Source organism: Limanda limanda, chromosome 20, assembly GCF_963576545.1.
Source record: "Limanda limanda chromosome 20, fLimLim1.1, whole genome shotgun sequence".
Lineage (NCBI taxonomy): Eukaryota > Metazoa > Chordata > Actinopteri > Pleuronectiformes > Pleuronectidae > Limanda > Limanda limanda.
Genome location: NC_083655.1, coordinates 11,953,552 through 11,971,582, shown reverse-complemented (window position 1 = coordinate 11,971,582; position 18,031 = coordinate 11,953,552). Strand labels below are relative to the sequence as shown.

At 43.9% G+C, this 18,031-nt stretch overlaps 2 protein-coding genes across 2 annotated transcripts in view; one reads left to right on the top strand and one right to left on the bottom strand.

The window, feature by feature from the left end:
• mllt10 (MLLT10 histone lysine methyltransferase DOT1L cofactor) overlaps window positions 1-4,515 on the bottom strand; it is a 40,138-nt gene extending 35,623 nt beyond the window's left edge. The window contains 3 exon segments of the mRNA XM_061093816.1: window positions 1,021-1,100; window positions 4,139-4,283; window positions 4,285-4,515. Of these exon segments, the coding sequence (XP_060949799.1) occupies window positions 1,021-1,100; window positions 4,139-4,283; window positions 4,285-4,302 (243 nt within the window). The 5' untranslated portion in view covers window positions 4,303-4,515.
• Window positions 4,516-14,626: 10,111 nt separating this feature from the next.
• On the top strand, window positions 14,627-17,083 carry skida1 (SKI/DACH domain containing 1). The gene has a single exon (XM_061094153.1). The coding sequence runs from the start codon at window positions 14,630-14,632 to the stop codon at window positions 17,081-17,083; it is 2,454 nt and encodes an 817-aa protein (XP_060950136.1). The 5' UTR covers window positions 14,627-14,629.
• Window positions 17,084-18,031: the final 948 nt, after the last annotated feature.

The window sequence follows — 18,031 nt, the reverse complement described above, 5'->3', positions numbered from 1 at the left end:
GATGGTAAATGGTACAGTTTACAGACTGTGAGCAAACAGGCACACGTGAGGCAAAACACCGAGGGAGATGGCACACACCACAAAGATCCTGTGGGTGCAGGAGAATGCACTACAAAGAGAGGCAGCAGCAGGTAAGTCTGCACAGACCTCAAGTGCTTTTTTTCTCCAGTCACCTTTGACACTATAGTTTTTATTAAACTGTAGGGTTGGGTGATGTCTACAGAAAAACCTTGTGATGGACAATCACACCCCTTGTTTTATATTTTGCTGGATTGTCCCTTTTTGGAATAATATTAATTTCAGACAAGGATGTGCTATTGTTCAGTGTACAGTGCACACGCCTGACAAACTTCCTCTCAGTGGTGAGAGTAGGAGTTTTACGTGGACGCTTTTTTTCTCTACACTACATGAGGAAGTTTCAGTTTTCTGCTTTTGTTGCATCCTGAAGGGGAAAAAACCATAGACTCCTCAGTTTCTTCAAAACTATCCAACGCCGTAGATTACTTTGAGCAGGAGTTAGGCCTAAAAATCCCTATCAATGATCTTGAGCTGAACAGCGTTGCAGTTCTGTTCCCTTGCATCAGGGCTGAACATTTGTTTTACAAACTGCTGCAAACCTGAAATAAATAGGGTATAAAATATTTGTATAGGTTATATATGTGTGTGGGTTGATCTTGTCACTTTTCACATAAACTGACCATCACATTTATTTAGTGATGTCATTGTACTGCAATTCAATTCCCTCTCTGATTAATTTTTTTTTAAATGTAGTTTTGTGTCCTGTAACTGTCAGCTTCCCAGACATCAACAGTTACAGTGATGAACAACTTATAACCAGTAAGTAAAAAATTAATGCTTTATTTTAAGCTATTTAAAGAGACCCAACCATTTAGTGTTTTCACTGTGTATTTGTAAATATTTGTAACATTCAAGATCATGAAGTCCACCATTTTTCCCAACGGAGATCTGTTATTCAACTTTACTCATAAATGATGAATAGATAGAAAGACTGTGACTCACCACACGGGCAGCTCTCTCTTGAGATTCACACTTTCTACAGAACCAAGGACCAGTGGGTACTTGTACAATGCCATAGCAAGCTGAGGAGAGATGAAGATAAGCATTACAGAGGGAAATCACAACCACAACAGAAACTGCACCCTGTACCACAAAATGCCATTACACAGTGCTAATGAACACATGTTGACAAATGCAGCTACAAACCAAAGCTGAAAAACATCTGTACAGATCTTTTTTTTTTTTTACATGTGATATGAGGCAGATTTGTGGTTGGAGCAGAGCTTTGATGTGACAGACTGTTGAAAACACTGCTGCTGTTTTTTATACATCTCTCTGCTGACAGCTGACATGCTGTGCCTGTGTCACAAAATATTTAATCCCCCAGGACAATGGCAGAATACTTGGTAATGCATTGTTAATACCAACAGATAGAGGCATCAATGATAAACATTTGCTCTACAAACTGGTTAAACCAATCGTAAATTGTATGACCTCCCCCACATATTTCTAGGAGAAAGGTCAAGGAGAGGTTGTCTGCTTCAGAAACAGCTGGATTTCAAAGGGGACTGTTAAAGGATACCTGTTGTGCTTTTCAGTTGTTGACTCTAGTGTCATATTTAGTTTTGAGTGTGTATAAAAACGTTCTGCAAAGTTAAAAACCCTTAAGACTGCGATAAAAGGAACCCCTCTTGCAGAAAAAACATGGACGGTATGAGGAAAGTGATACGTTTTCTGTTTTATGTAGAACTTTTTCAAGCAATAACCCAAAATAAAAATGTGAATCTAAATGAGTAGAATATGTATCATTTAAGTTCAAATTGAGGTAAATGCTGTGTGAATGTGAAAGTAACCATCATTTCCCATTGCATTAGTTAAAAATATATTGTCCAAGATGCCAAACACGGTTTTCAACTGAAGTTATAAACTGCTTTCATTGACTATTATGAGACTCACCCATCAAGGTGAAATTGCCTGTGCTGCATCTACTCTAAATAGCCTACCTCTACACATTTTCAGATTATTTCTGATCCGACCAGAGCTAATAATGCAATGAAAAACAAAGCCTTAATCCAGATTTCCGAGAAAATACCCAAAGGTTACCGAGTTAATGGAGAAACTAGTGACCAGACATGCAGACAAAACAATCAAGCATTAGTTAGGATATTCTTCACCCAATCTTTAACTCGGTCACATAAAATATATCCTTACCAGGCCTAATCATGTCCACAATTGTGTGTGGAGAAAATACTAAACTCTAAATACTACATCGACAATAAAAGCTCTTTAACAGAGTTGCTGGTAGATAGTGTTCTCTCTTGGTGCAATGTGGAAGGAAAGTGACACTCCAGACAATTCAAAAAAGTATTTACTCTCTAAACATAATATGATGATGGTATATTGTAATTTAGGATACTGAAAAGACATAAGTGAATACTACAACTCCTTGCACGGTTACCTATCTATTCCAATGCAATACATTAGTTTATATATATAGTTCTTCAAGTTTGAAATCTGGACACTCTCCCACTCCTGTGCAGCACTCCTGTCAGCATTCATTGTCAACAAGTTTAAAAACATCTGTTTTCTTTAGATATAAATAAATAACAAGCTCTGTTTTAGGATTTGAAATATGTTAGTGTTCTGACCGATATTGAAATTATTCAATTAAAAAAATGAAGGTTTTCTGATTCATTAAATGCAGATGTTGCTACTCAACTGCTTCTGGCAAATTAGTTTCATTCAAGCAGATGATGTCATATATGTGGTGGAGGGGCAGATCAGGACAAGTTAACACAATAACAGAGTGCTGCTGCTTGTCTGAATCAAATTCCTGCTTTTTTACAACTAATATAATGAAGAATGTCTGCAACCAATAATTTAATGGAGTAACAAGTGGCTCGTACCTATTTCCGATCTTACATCATTCGGTGCTTTTGCAAAGCACTGCACACAAAATTAATAATACAATGTACTGCACGGTTATTAGACCAAAGAAATATAACCAGACCACATTTGATCAGTGACTAGATGTGTAGCAGAGGGTAAATGTTCTGGTGTGAGATTTTATAAGTGGTCTGGTAGCCAAGTCATCCAATACCTTACTGTAGCTTTCAATCCTTAGAAACAAGAAGTAGATAAAAATCCACTACGTTGTCCTTGTCTAGTTCTTTCCTCAGTCTCAAAATGGTAAGTGAACTGACAGTGTTTACAAATCATGAAGCTTGACAAGCTACGGCTTCGACCATGTGATGCAACCTTAACATTAAAATAAATATGATGCGACTTGGCACAACTGTGAACTTAATAATAACACAGCAGATCACATTACCCCATGGGATTCGCTTTAGCAACGTAGTTTCAACCCCAGCAAAGACGAGCAGAGATTTAACATGTGATAGATCTGAGTGCAACCATGTTTGCAACAATTAGGCTTTTAGAGACATGCTCTTTCATTAGCAGTCCAAACACTAACAAAAAAAATCGTGCTGCAAGAGCAGACACACTGACATGCTGGTGTATGGCTCAAGAGCTGCTGATATTTCGAATAGTTTCCATTCTCCCACTGTGTTTGCCAAACGGTCACAAGGCCAGCTGTTAGATTTGTAAACATTGGACGTCATCAGCCCGAGTCATCTCGGGTAAGCGCTACAGTCACTACACTACGAGCTAACGTGCAGCCGCTGGAAGTCAATGTTGTGCTCCACATGTTCGACTTGCAACCTGAGCAGCAAAGTTTGAATACGTTTCCCTCGGTTCAAGCCTGTGCTTGTGTCAGTAGGTGGGGTTATTTATGCAAAACATCTCATGTTTACACCTTCAGACAGGGGTAGTTCTGCTTCCTTGTATCACACATATCAACACTATTACTGGCACTCGTAGACAGACTTTACGCTGAGAATCCAGCTGGCCCACGTCGTCCATGGAGAATTGTCCTCCAGCCCGAGTCAGTGGACAGCCTGGCCGGCCGGGTGAAGCCCTGACCCCGGCCCGGCGGGAGGCGGAGGAGGATCCACACACGGATCACCTCCATAACCTCGCCAACGAGACAACGCCAACTGCTCTTGTAGGCTAACGGCTAGCAGCTAGCGGCAGGAGCTAACGGCGGCTAGCAGCTTACCTTGGTGCACGGCTACGTTGCAGCCGTGTCCGTCGCAGTACACCAGCGGGTTCTCAGCCCAGCCCCGCTCGTCGGAGCACACGCAGCAACCCCCAATCATCTCCTTCATGTTACTCGTCGAGGACTCGTCGTCCTCCGCCACACACACGCTCGCCGGAGACCATCTAGGAAGAAAGCGGACATGCGGAGGGATACGAGACGTCGAGTGGAGCGGAAGCCGTCCCCGCGCCTCTTCCCGCCGCCGCGCCGCTTTAGGCCCCGCTCGCTCCGGGCGTCATGTGTAAAACACCTTCACGTCCCTTTTCTACACCGTATTTTTTTTTTACCAAAACATCCAGTTCGCGGCGCGACGGTGAGGAACAGAGAGGGGGGGGACCTCGGAGAGGACCGGAAGTGCGTAGCCACGCAGGGCCCGGCGTGCGTGCTTGCGTGCCCCCTGACAGGAATACAGCCGCGACGTGATTGGCTCGCTGGGACTTCCTAGTTGGATTCACATGGCGGAGGTGGTTTGAAAGTTTGCTGCAGAGAGGGAGAGAGAGAGAGAGAGAGAGGGAGATAGAGAGAGAGAGAGGGAGAGCTCACTCCAGTTTGACAACATGGAGCTGAGGAGGCAGAGGTAGTGTCACACAGAGTTCTGCTGCAAATGATAAGAGACTGTGTTTAACACTTGTCTACAGCAGGGGTCCTTCATGTGTGGACTCTTGACAATACATGTAAAAACTTAGCTGGGTTTGTTTAAGTGTTTGCATCTTGTGTGATTGTTTTATTAAGGCCTACCAGCTAAATTTAGTGTTTAAGAACTCCCACAGTGGGGAAATTTGCAACATTTCACGAGGGCAGTCAAAAATAGACAACAGTAAAGTCATAATAAGTAGCATGCAATACTTGAGGGATATAAGAATACAAGATACATGGAATAAAAACTCATATATGATATAAACAATTGTAAAACCATCCACTTGAGGAGCTTTACCAGTCAGGCTTGTGGATGTGTGATTACATCTTATTAAACTCATTCAAAACAAATAGATGATCAGAAATCATTTGTCTATTAAATCATTAATTATTCGCCAATAAAGTAAATTTAGATGTTTGAAAATTCAGAAATCAACCGTGTTACACCAACAAAGAGGGAATAGTAATACACACTTGTTACAAGTAAAGTAGAGAATACAATACAATACAAAAACAAGGAACTATAAGACAATTAAATATTTACAATGTAAACAAAACTTATACAGTGCAGGAGTAAGCTTTGGCACAAATAGCTTCTAACGTATGAATGGTCTTTTTTACTTTATGTTGTTTTAAATATAATATTGCATTACATAACATGTGAGTATGTCAATTTGTCATCTTTGAAATTTTGACCAGCATTGTTCATATTTATTTGATCCCTTTTGACATTGGACTGATTTTGCAGATTTAAAAATAAATCATCAATCAAGCAACTAAATAGCAGGAGAATAAGTAACAATTAATAATTGTTAATTTTAAGGGGTTTCATATAGTTCGAATAGACCAAACAATCAAATTAATTTCATACATGAAAGAAAATAAACCAAGCCACTCTTGCTGTAGAAATTGAAATGCCTTTATTAGTCGGCTAATGCATTAGGGTTAGGGAACCATGCGTTGCAGCATAATAACCTGAAGTAAAGGAAGAACAAGACACAGAGGCCTGGGAGACATCGTTGTAGGTTTGCCTTTCTAATCATAAAACAAGTTGTTCTTGTCACTTCTGAACAGTTGGGTTTTTGTTCCCCTTTTTATATGAAATCTTCCTACATTTAAAAGGCCCTTTGTTGCAATGTCACACTAGACTGTGTATGTTCATAATAATGCCCCAGGCTTAATATTATTCTCTTGTTACACAGGATGTTTTTCATATGTCATCATGTTTGTACACATCCACATTTCACGTCACAGTTGTAGGTCTTTTGATGCATCAAACTCATTCAAAACAACAACATGACTATGACAAGATGATAAAAACACAACATTAATGATGTGTTAAAGCACACAAATACAAAAGAATCTTCTCTTTATTTACAGTTTTACAGCTTTAAAGTCAATGACAGCTGTATCATTTGTTTGTTAGATTTATTGTTTGCTTTTTTACTGACAAATCAACTTGAATCTTTGCTTCCAGCCTGGGCTGGAACATGGGCATTTCATTATGATTAAAAATGGCACAAGATTATAAAAGGTAAAAGGCCTAATGAGTGTGGAGCCACTGAGACAACTTTGCATTGTACAATGAATACATTTATTTTCAAAAATATGTATTTAATTGGCCTTGAGGAGCCTTAATCAGAGCTGTCAATATACAGTTTTGTTTTGACAGCATCCCCATGCTGTTGCCAAGGATGTTCCTGAACACACACACACACAATTCCAAGCACTCAGCTGCTGCTTGCATCACCGATTCCTCTGAGCGAGCTCCCGCTCTTGGTTTCCAGAGAAACGTAATGACTTGCCAATAATGCGCAAGAGCACACGAGCGTCCTCCGTGTAATATGGTGAGCGAGAGGTCCCTGGGAGTGCCTGCCCATTGTTTGCTTTAATTTCAAATTGCTCAAATGCTCCAGTCGACACTGGGCACTGCACTAAAAGGGGGCGTGGGGGGGGTAGGGAAGGGGAGCTGGGGAGGAAAAAAAGTGAATTGTGTGTGGCAGGGGAAAACCTATTAGAGCTGGAGAGAACAAAGGGAGGCGAAGGAGGGAGCAGCGGTTGTGGAGAGGCCCGTATAGCTACTGAAACACTGAAAATGGCAAATGATTTTCACAACTTGCACTTGATTAAGTCAAAGTCTGCACGAATCATGTATAATGTTCCTCAGGTTGTGGGAGAGGAGCTTTCTCTGAGACGCAAAATTGCAGCGACACCGTCTGCTCCCAATTGCTAGTGCTGACCTCGGAGTACACACAGCACTCATAGCTTTTATATAATTCAAGCTATGTTATAGCCACACAGTCTTCTATGCCTGTCAGAGCTCTGTTGTTCATACATGTCCATCTGGTAGTGCTTGGATTTGGTTCTCTTGAAGCCACTGGAGCAGCGGTTCTACCTTTGACCTGGATCTGTTTGGAAAAATAAGCGGCCTTGTCTCAGCCACATAATGATCTGTATTGATACTTGCTGGACACATGCACATTAGTTTTGCACCATGCAAATAACCTGCAGGGCTGGTTGTATGACAGAGGCGCCTGCGGGGGTTTTCAAAAAATATTTCTCTGGGTTCTACACAGTAGCGTGCCTGGTTCAGTGACTGATATTATCTTCAGTGATGTACAATAGAATGTTTTGACTTGGGCTAGGCAGCAGAAATAAACAAAAATATTGAAAAAACACCCGTGAAATACACATTTCATTGTGGCAATTCTCATGTCACTAGTTTACCAGTGTACAGACATTTTAAAGAACTCTAGAAAGTGTGGAAAACAACAGTTTAATTTGCGTTTCAGTGGAGTGGTCTCCTCTGTGCTTGTGTCTTTTGTTTTCATTTAATTGTTAAAAATTTGTCCACACAGCACTTTAAATGTATATGGTCAGAGGACCCTCACAGTTGAGTCTCGGGCATGTTTGTATTGGCTGGGGAAGTTGTGTGGTCTCTGTGCAGGATGAGGAAAGACAACGCTCAGACCCACAGTCTTACATGCAAGATGGATCTTTACCTTATGTTGTTCTATAGATTGTCTAACAAACTCCATCTCTACATGAGTCAAGTTTTATGACATTTCTAAGAAAAAGGGCTGCAGCATAAAGAATGTGCACAGCAAACACCCAATTTTCTCCTTAAACATGTGTGTGTTTGTGTGTGTGGGCGCGTGCATGTGCCTGCATGTGGAACTCTGCTTTTTCCCCTTTATTAATTAGTACAGAATATTTTATTTGTATGTATTAACTAAACAGTCTCCCACTGTATGTATGCTATGCATGTACATGTGTTTAGTTCAGGAAAATATGTGTCGTGTGATGGGCTCGATCAATTTTCACACAGTCTGGCGGAGCACATTCAGACTTTTTTTCTTTTAGCTTTCATTTGCCATTGAAACAAAGACAACAGTGTTTAACAGATACACTTGCACAAGTTTTTCCCCTCTTCAAATGTCTATTGGATTCAAACGTCTACATTTTTGTGTCAGTTGTCTGTAATCACGAGTCATGTATTCTCTCTGCTGCACAAATACAACTAATGCAGCAAGTTTTAAGGTTACCATTATTCACTTGATCTAACCTAAATGCTTCATTACATTTACATGAGTGATAATTATCCAGGCAGTTTAGGGGCTGTATAGGACTGAGCAATAAAACAATATCAATTAGTATCACGATATAATTTTCCATCAATAGCAATAACAAAGGTTTGATATAATAATATATTTCTCATGTATTGTGCACAGTCCAGTTGTGTAACAAATTAGTGATCTACTTCAGTTTTATCAAAGGTTTTGCTGTTTATCAAGTGTGTATCATTTTCTGCTCATGAGGTTAAACTACACTTAAAATAAATATTAATACAAACGTATCAAGTGGCTTAAAAAAATATAATTTATAATTATTGATAAGAACTGATATGAACACTTTTACCTATATACATTTTTTGACCATATTGTCCCGCCCTACAACTACAATGCCAGGCTTTATAGATATTTTAAATTATACATTTTATCTCTATGTATTCTGCACGTCTTTGAAAGTTATCATACTGTATTTTGAAGCAATGTGAAGGTTGTGACAGACCAATACCAAGATGAGGATAATAGATCAGCAGTCTTGTATTTGTTTAAGGGTGTTTCTGATTGAGTTTAATTCTTGCGTCTATATCTCGCTTATTTTCATTACTTTATCTTCTATATATATTTAGTTATGTACTGTTGCTTTTTTATGCTTATGTTTCTAAGCTATGTTTATGTTTCTCCTAATATGTTAGGAGAAATTTGTTAGAGTGAAGCGTCTTTTATCAAGATGAAGATTGTAAGAGAGAAGCCCCTTGCAATCCCATTGTACCTGAGTGTAATGAGATCTTTGAATCTTGAATCCTAGACTCCTGATGTGGGAAAAGTGTGAAACGTGGAAAAGATGAACTCCGTGGAAAGGACATGAACAACCCAACGCTTCCAAGCCATCGTGATCATTTAGTTAAACCACATTCAGGAGAAGAAGAAGAAGGAGGACAAAAAATACAAACAGTTCCAACACGGCAGGGTGAAAGGTGAAGAGAGCCCCTCCCCCCACCACTGTCCACACACACTTCAGGCTCGGATTGCATGTAAAATCACATTCTGCCGGGCTGCTGGGGGGTGGAGAGAGAGAGGAATTCATTGTTTTGGCATGGGCCAGTGGGTTTGTGTCATAAAAAGTCTAAATGCTCTTACAAGAGAGAGCCTGCGCCTCCTTGACCAAGTGTCTCCATAAAACTCACTGCGCAAACGAGCCGCGGGGCTGCACAAGCAGAAATGGACCACGTTGGGTTTGATGTGTGTTAGAGAACTGGAAGAGTTCGTCGTCTGAACCGAAAGATTTTTTTTTTCTCCTTTTACGGCCAGCGAGCTCATAAAAAATGTATGAAATTCACAAGATGAACAAGTTAAATAAACCTGAAAGAAACTGGTTTCCAAGTTGCTACTGCGTAAAGTGTGTCTATTGTTTGATTTATCGGAATTAACTTTGTCCATTTAGATCCACATTTCATAAAGAAATTAAGGACTACCTGATCTGATTTACTCTTCATTTTACTTTATTAAAATGTTAATGTTAAAATGTTGGTTACATTGCAAAAAACTGGTGGTTTGCGTGAGTGTGTGTGTGTGCCTGCTGGCACTACTTGAGATGCAGATTTAATGTAATTATAGGTATAAGTTTAAGTTTGTATTTATTCCTCCATCAATAGATTCAGATTGTGATTGTGTGTGCATGTGTGTTCGTGCGTGCTCCTCCTTACCGTAGACTGACTTCCATCCCTTCCAAGCCCCTGTCTATTTGAATGAATGAATATAACGTTACAGTATTACTTTTGTGTGTGTCCCTGTGTGTGTGTATGGGTGTAATTTATATATATACACAATTGACTCCTTTTTACTTAATGTACGATTTGTTTTACTTCTTTGAAACTATGTGGGCTACATTAGGGATTATTGTAATACTTCTTATCTTGTTATCTTGAACCTAAATTATAATGGCTCTGACGCAGCCTAACTCGTGTCCACGAACATATCCCTCAGATTAAAGGGAATTTCAACCCTGCACTGTAACTTCGGTGAGGCAACAAATCAAGCGGACTGGAATATCCACCACTTGTATGAGGCTACAAAATCGAACCTCTGCTTTTCCGGGGACTTTTCACCTGCATCACCAGCACTCAGCGGGCTGTTGCAGGAAACCTCCCCCGAGCTTGAGCTCTCTCTCCCGGCCGCTCCGCTTCGTCTCCTCCCCTCCGGATCCGGCCATCATCCAGGCGCAGGACAGAGAGGGAGAGACCGGAGGAGGGAATTGGGAATAAGTGCCCTGTGGCATCTGGCGTATCCCCAAATCTGCATAACAAAGAGGGCCCGATCTTAATTGGGAATAATCAAATATATGTAAATACACACGATTATTTTTATTCATAAATTATGACATGATTTGGTCATTGTTTCAAACCGTGAGATGCGGTGATGGCATGAATATAAAAAAAACAATGATAACAGAGCCAGCGTGGGGCAGTTGAGTGCAGGAACCAGAGTGGGAGAAAATAAAACAGATAGATCAGGAAAGGCTACTTTTGAGAGACATGTTTTACAAAATCCTGAAGAAAGTTATAGGATACAATAATATTATTATTAAGCTATAGTTGAATCTATCTCAGTGACAGTTGCCTGACGGTAAGCCTTTGTCCAAAATGTCTGAGCAATTTTCACAACTTTGCGTAATTTACGAAGTGCATAAGATGACTGTTAAGTTTGGATGAATGCAGAATTTAGATGAGTTGAGAATGAGCAAAAAGAAGTTTAAATTGTTTTACATTTTCTTCCTTGGATGCAGCCATACTGGATGTGGTCAGAGAAAACAATGAGTTCGTTACGTAGTGTAAACCCAGATTCATGAAGCGGAATAAGACGTGCAGTGGCCAGGACCCGGTGATGAAGCAGCGAATCGACTGTGTGTTCCTGCAGTGCACGGTGACTGTGGTTCTACTCCCCCGGGGGATGTGGACCTTCAGTGCAGTGAATCCCCATGTGCTCTGCGCTGGTGGGTGCACGGAGCCGTGCGTGAGAGGCGAGTTCTCCTGCAAACCGAGCAGGTTGTGAGCCAAGCGGTGGAGGAGGACAGATAACCGAGGTATACTGGAGATAAATAAAGTGATGGGACAGTGGATAAGACTTGCATACACTGATATTTACACACACACACAAAACACTGAGTGTAACTCTGAATGTCCTCAAGCTACTTGCGCGGTGTAAAACAGGCTTTCATGGCTTATCGAATATAAAGTAAGCTCACACAAAGTCAGTCCTTAGATATCTCAATGACTTCATCCACGAGGCAATACAATCTTATTAAATAGCTTCACCATAAAAAAAAGTGTTAAACCCAAAAAACTGGGGAAGAAATGTTTAGTCCACATTCATCGGATTTGTATTTTTAGGATATTTCTCCAGCAAGGAGCTGCAATAAACGCTTGGCCAACGTGTATGCAACACTGAGGTAAACAAATAAGAAATAGCATGAGTAAATCGTCTTGTGGAGATGAGCCCGTCCATGTCTTTGTCTCGGCCCAGTCTCTAGTCACAGGGGATTCACGGTTTTTACATGGAGAATAAAGACGGAACATGACGCTGGGAAAATGTGGCTCAGGGGCGAAACACAATAACCAGTCCAAACAGGCTTCCGTAGTCTTACTGCTAATTCAAACAATTAGTCTATGTTATATAGGACACAGTCATATTATTTAGACAGCGGTGTGGGTGGTGCCCTCAGCCTGTGGTTCCTCTGCGTGTCCGTGTAGCCTTTGTGTGTGTGCGTGCGTGTATGTCAATAAGCTATGTGTGTGTGTGTGTGTGGGGGGGGGGGGGTCAAATTGCGCGTGTTTTCCCCTATACGTGCTAGTGTGCATTCGTATTTCAATATGATTTGCGTGTGCATTCAATTGCGTATTTGAATGTGTACGTGCATGTGTGTGTCAGTAAGGTGTGCGTGTGTCTTCAAATACTCTCGTCATGTGTGTGTGCGTTCGCGTGCCCAATAAAATGTTTGCGTGAATTCAAATTATTTTTCGTATTCGTGCGTGTGTCGATAAGATGTGCGCGTGCGTGCAGATTGCGCGTGTCTTCCTTTGTGTACTCATATGTCATGCTTGTGTTTGCACGTGCATGTTCCGTGGAAATCTTGCTTGTGTTTGCGTGAGTGAGTGTGTGTGTGTGTGTGTGTGTGTGTGTGTTTGCCTGTGTCAATTAGATGTGCCCATACGATCTAATTGCTTGTCTTTTTGTGTAAATGTGTGTTTGCATGTTCATACTTTCTTTTTCTGTGGAAACCATGCTTGTGTGCGTGTGTGTGCCTATGTGTGTGTGAGTCCGTATGCGTGTGTTTGTGTGCGTACCTTGCACATCATTTAAATGTGTACACGTGAACAGGACACACAGATAAACACACACAAAAAGATCTCTAGAAATAAATTCGCCCACATGCACAGTAACATGTTCAGTAATCCCACAATTACCAATGCAGGCTCCTGCTCCTTCATGTTGCAACACGTTAATAGTAACAACACCCCAATTCATAATATCATTACGATATCAATTTCATATTTAATGTAATATACTGTGTGTTTTCTTGTCTAATTATCGCTCCAAGATGTCGAGTTATAAATGTGTTTTTAAGCGACAACTCCTGATTGGATGTGTGCTCACATTGTCTCGAAATCATGTGGGAAAAGCAACCCTGACTCTGCACATTTAGTTCGGTCCAATCACTGTTCTCATGGTTTACCGGGGGGGGTTAACGGGGATTTAACGCTTTACAATGACTCCACTAAATTTACATTAACTTAATATATTTCGCTCTATATACACTTACGATTCCAAATATAACAATTGTATGCGTAAATACATATTAGCAGGGCAACACCCTGAATTAAACAGCATGTCTCAAATTATTTTAGACACACACAAGATAAATTATGTAAAGGGGAAAAGGTGGGGGAGAAAAAAATTGCGAATGCCGATTAATTCATTATGGTGTAGCCAGACAATTAGACCTACATAGTCTATATAAGTAGGTCAGTGTATAGGCAACCAACGAGGAAGAATTCATATGGAGAAAACTAAAGGAGAAGAGTTGAGTCTTGCTCAGAGGAACAACAGCAGCGTGGACGTGGAAAAGCAGCTCCCCGAGTGTAAAGCAGCAAATATCTTTGTTTTAAACGGTGCTGACTTCAATCACTCACACACAGACACACACACACACACACACACTCAAGGGACCGTCTAAAATACGTGGAGCATGCATTTCACCAGCACATGCAACCCCACTGCATACAGGACCACGCACGACCTGCATGCATGTTGCTGTGGACCAAAGGGGAATAACAGCAAAAACACACTCCGGTCTATAATCACGACATTTTGCAGGCTCGGCTTTACTCTACACGCAAATAACTGTGGGAGGGGGGATTGTATTTTATTATCAGGTCTTTATTTAGCTTTGATATATGAACTTGCAATAAATGTATCATTTACTTAAACAGCGGAGAGTGGGGGCACAATTGTGAACTATTGTAGTGGTGTGTGTGTGTGTGTGTGTGTGTGTGTAGGGGTGGTGGTGGGGGTATCCATTTTTATTGCATCACCTGTCAGCATCGTCCAATGGGCGTCTACTTCGGGGGCATTAATTGATGAAGGTGTCTCCAGACTGGCGCACCTCCCCTCTGTGTCATTTTATTTGTGGCTCAACCAGCAGCCAGAATAGCAGCTGCATTTTAGCTGTTATTCCCTTTCTCTCTCTCTCTGTCTCTCTCTCTCTCTCTTTCTCCCTCCCCTCCACCCTCACAGCTCCCTCCCTCCCTCTTCTCTCTCTCACTCTCCTCTCTCCCTGTTTTATCCCTCTGGCTGAGGCAGTGGTGTACACCTACCCCTCCGTCCTGCTGCCGACCAGAGGGGAGTGGAGCCGGCTGCAGAGGCAGGTAGCAGAGGAGCAGCCCCCCGGCTTGGTGGACGCATCCTTGGATCGGCATTCCTCCACCATGCCGGTGCGGGGCAAGAGGCGACGAGTGGATGCTGTCGGCTCGTTCGACCTATGAGACACCGGCAGCTCCTTTTAACTCCTCATGTCAAAGTTTACATTTTCATGACGCAGCAGCAGCAGCAGCAGCAGCAGCAGTGTGGATGGATTAAAGGTATGAGCAGGATGTCTTGAGCTCCAGACCCCCATGCCATTTACGCGTACATCCACAGAATTACTGAGAGTGACTGTACATGGATTAAGCACATTGGAGTTGCTGTATGAAACATGGGAGACCTGGAGTGTGGTTTTGAGGAAATGCAAGGGGTGAGACTGGGATACCTGCTCATCCAAGGCAAGCAAATGTTTGCTTTGTCCCAGGTCTTCACCGACCTGCTGAAGAACATCCCTCGGACCACGGTGCACAAGCGCATGGACCACCTGAAGGTGAGGAAGCACCACTGCGACCTGGAGGAGCTGCGCAAGCTCAAGGCAATCAACTCGATAGCTTTCCACGCCGCGAAGTGCACGCTGATATCGCGGGAGGACGTGGAGGCTCTGTACTTCTCCTGCAAGACGGAGCGGGTGTTGAAGTCCAACAAAAGGAAAGCCAAAGCGCCGCTTCCCCCCGGGGAGGTGCACGCGTCCCCGGGGCAGCTCGGCGCCGGGGAGGCCGAGCTGTGGAGGGAGAAAGTTTGGTTCAGTCTGCACGGCGTCCCGGAGACTCTCAGCAAGGCGGCCCGGCGCAGAGAGCTGGCTCCCTGCCTCACCGACTCCAAACTACCTCAATTTTACCACAAAACCCACAGTCGGGATTTCCGTGCGGCGACTAAATCCGCTCACAAACACTTTAAAAACTATGAAACATCTAAGATAACAGGGAACTGCGTTACTTTGAGCCAAAGGCACTCGTTCTACCGGGGCGCGGTGAGCCGGCAGCCCGCGGTGCTCCAGTCCGCCATGGCCGCTCAGTCCAGGCTCGCTCGCTCCGCCGGCGACCTCCTCCTCCACAAGAGGAAGAGGAGGCGCGAGGGGGGGGGCAAGGAGGGCGCGAGGCACTCGTGGAGCAGGAGCAGGCACGCGCACCAGCACGTAGCGCCGGTGCTTCTCGTGCAACCCAAACCCACCGGCAGCCACGGGACCGCGTTCGGTGCCTTCCACCTCGGCCAGGATTTCTATCTCCACCCGAGACCCCAGCACCACCACCAGCAGCAGCACCACCAGGAGCAGACTTTCCCGGAGATCTACAGCAGCGACACCGAGTCCAGCACCTACTCGGACCGGGCGTACCCCGACTCGGATTTTGGGTCGGGCTTCTCCACCAGCAGCAACTCCGGGAGCTCCGAGGAGGAAGAGGACGAGGATGACACCCAGTCGGAGAGTTCAGAGGTCAGCTCAGAGGAAGAGGAGAGCTCCTCTCAGTCCGACTCCAGCTCGGTTTCGAGCCGGGTCTCGGTGCAGAGCATCCGGTTCAGACGCGCCCGGGTCGGCTCTCTCTCCAAAAGCGTCACCACTAGTAAAGCACCTTTGGTCCTGCAGCCCACGTTTCACTACAACCACGAGAAGCAGCACAGGGCACTGGGTCATGTTGCCCCCCCACACCCGGGAGACAGCAGACAGGAGAAAAGGCAAAAATGTGAATTTGTCTGCAGTGAATACAGAAAGGACCTGGGACCCATACAGCCACCAAAATTTAACTCAGTTGTGGGCCAGAGCTTCAAAAGGGAGAAGGCGTGTGATGCTGATCCTGGTGTGGAGCTGCCCTCCTCTTCACCGGGACTCACCCGGAGCAAGGCCTTTCACCCCACACGCAGGACCCCCGGGTACCCCATCAAATGCCCCCCGGGACTCAACGCACAGTGTGACCAGGACCTGTTTCCCAAATGTGCCGAAAAAAGGGAGGCGAAAGTGCCCACCTTAAAACTGCCAACCCCACTGAGGAAAATAAAGACCGAGGCGGAGGAGGCCCCTGTGACAGCCGCCCCCCACTCGGACCGCGGCAGGGCGGCCAGGACCCCTCCCTTCAACCTCCACAATGTGAAAGTTAAAGTGGAGGAAAGCTGTGATGAATATGAATACCAGAGCCGGGCCTCTGGAGTCAAATGTAAAGGAGACAATAAGGCGGAGAGCAGCTATGGCCTGCATATCAGCGGTGCCATCATCAAGCAAGGGGACTTTTTCAATAGCGGGATTAAAGCCACAGATAAGAGCCCTGGTGTGGCCCCCCCCAGGTCCCCTTGTGGCCCTCAGGAACGCAGCAGCACCCAGGACGAGGAGGGGGGGCACGGACACAGAACCTGGAAGGCTGCGGTGCTGGGGAGCAAGAAAGCCCGAGTTTCCAGGTTGCAAACAAAACAAAACGTGCCCAGGGTCAACAAGGCTGCCCTGTCTTCTTCTTTTTCCTCCTCCTCCTCCTCTTCGTCTTCTTCGTCCTCTTCATCATGCTCCTCTTCCTCCTCTCGTCAGGAGGCGTCCACGGAGGATTTACCGAGCAGACGCAAACGCAGCAGCAGCAGCGCCAGCACCGCAGCACCGGCCGCAGAAATGCCTTTCAGCCTGATGGCGAATTTCCCCTCCCCGCCGTCGCTGGTTGTCGGCAGCGACGGGGATCTGTGTCCCGCTTACTCCCTGAACTCGCTGAGGGGCCCCGGGCCTCCCCCTCCGTCCCACCCCGTGTGGAGGTGGCAGCCAGGCGTCCACATTCTCCCTCCCCCACACACTCAGAGAACGAGGAAATACTGAGGGTTTAAAAAAAAAAAAAAAAAAAATACAAGCAAAACAACAAAAGCCCCCACCACGGTGTCCATCCCCAACACGATCGTAGCCGGAGTCTTAACGCGAGCGCACCAGAACTGCTCCAAACTTTTGTCGGTCTTGTATTTTTTCCGCCTCCCCCTCATCCCTTCTTCTTCTTTTCCCCCTCCTGTGAATGGATATACATTCCTGCTTTGTTTTGAAGTTTGATGGAGGAAAACCTACACGATCTGCCCCCCCTCTCGGAGCCTCACGCACACGGGACTGTGAGACACACCGCTCGTGGATTTACGCTTAAAAAAAAGTTGTGTTTTATTTTTCTCAATAAGCTACCAACCCTAAGCAATATGTTAGGTTCTACATTGTTGTGTTTACTTGATTTTTTTTAATTGTAATTATTATTCTCTAAACTCGACTGTTTCTTCTTCGCCTTTTCGACTTGTTGGATTGTATGATGCCAGGGTTTCTGTGGTTTGTGCTTTGTCTGAAAAAAGAGGGGGGAAATCCCAGCATTCTTTGGGATGAGGCTAATTTTAGTTTACGATGGTGCTGAGTTGGATTTAAATTAAAACACAAAGAAAGAAAAAGTCAGGGTTCCAATTCTGTGCCACTAAAAGCTGTGTTTTCTTTCATGAGTGACACGCTGTCCGGCTTGGCCACACTGGTTTCCAAGTGTTCAGCTTCAGAGGATTCTTATGAAAATGGGTTTTATCAGTGTCAATCTATACCTTCTCACAGTTAAGCCTTTATTAGATTCGACAGGGAATTATTCCTGGTGGTTGTGGGTTTTTTCCAGGGTGCTTGTGATCTGGTTTTCAGTCTTGTTTTTTTTTCTTCTTTTTCTGCGCAGTATTTCCTGGTTGTGCTAACGTGTGTGACGGCGCACAGACACAGGGCCCAGACACAACACACAGGCCTTATGTACTCAGACAATCA

Coding starts and splice junctions, on each gene's coding strand:
- skida1 (XM_061094153.1), top strand. CDS start 14,630: ATGGGAGACCTGGAGTGTGGTTTTGAGGAAATGCAAGGGGTGAGACTG.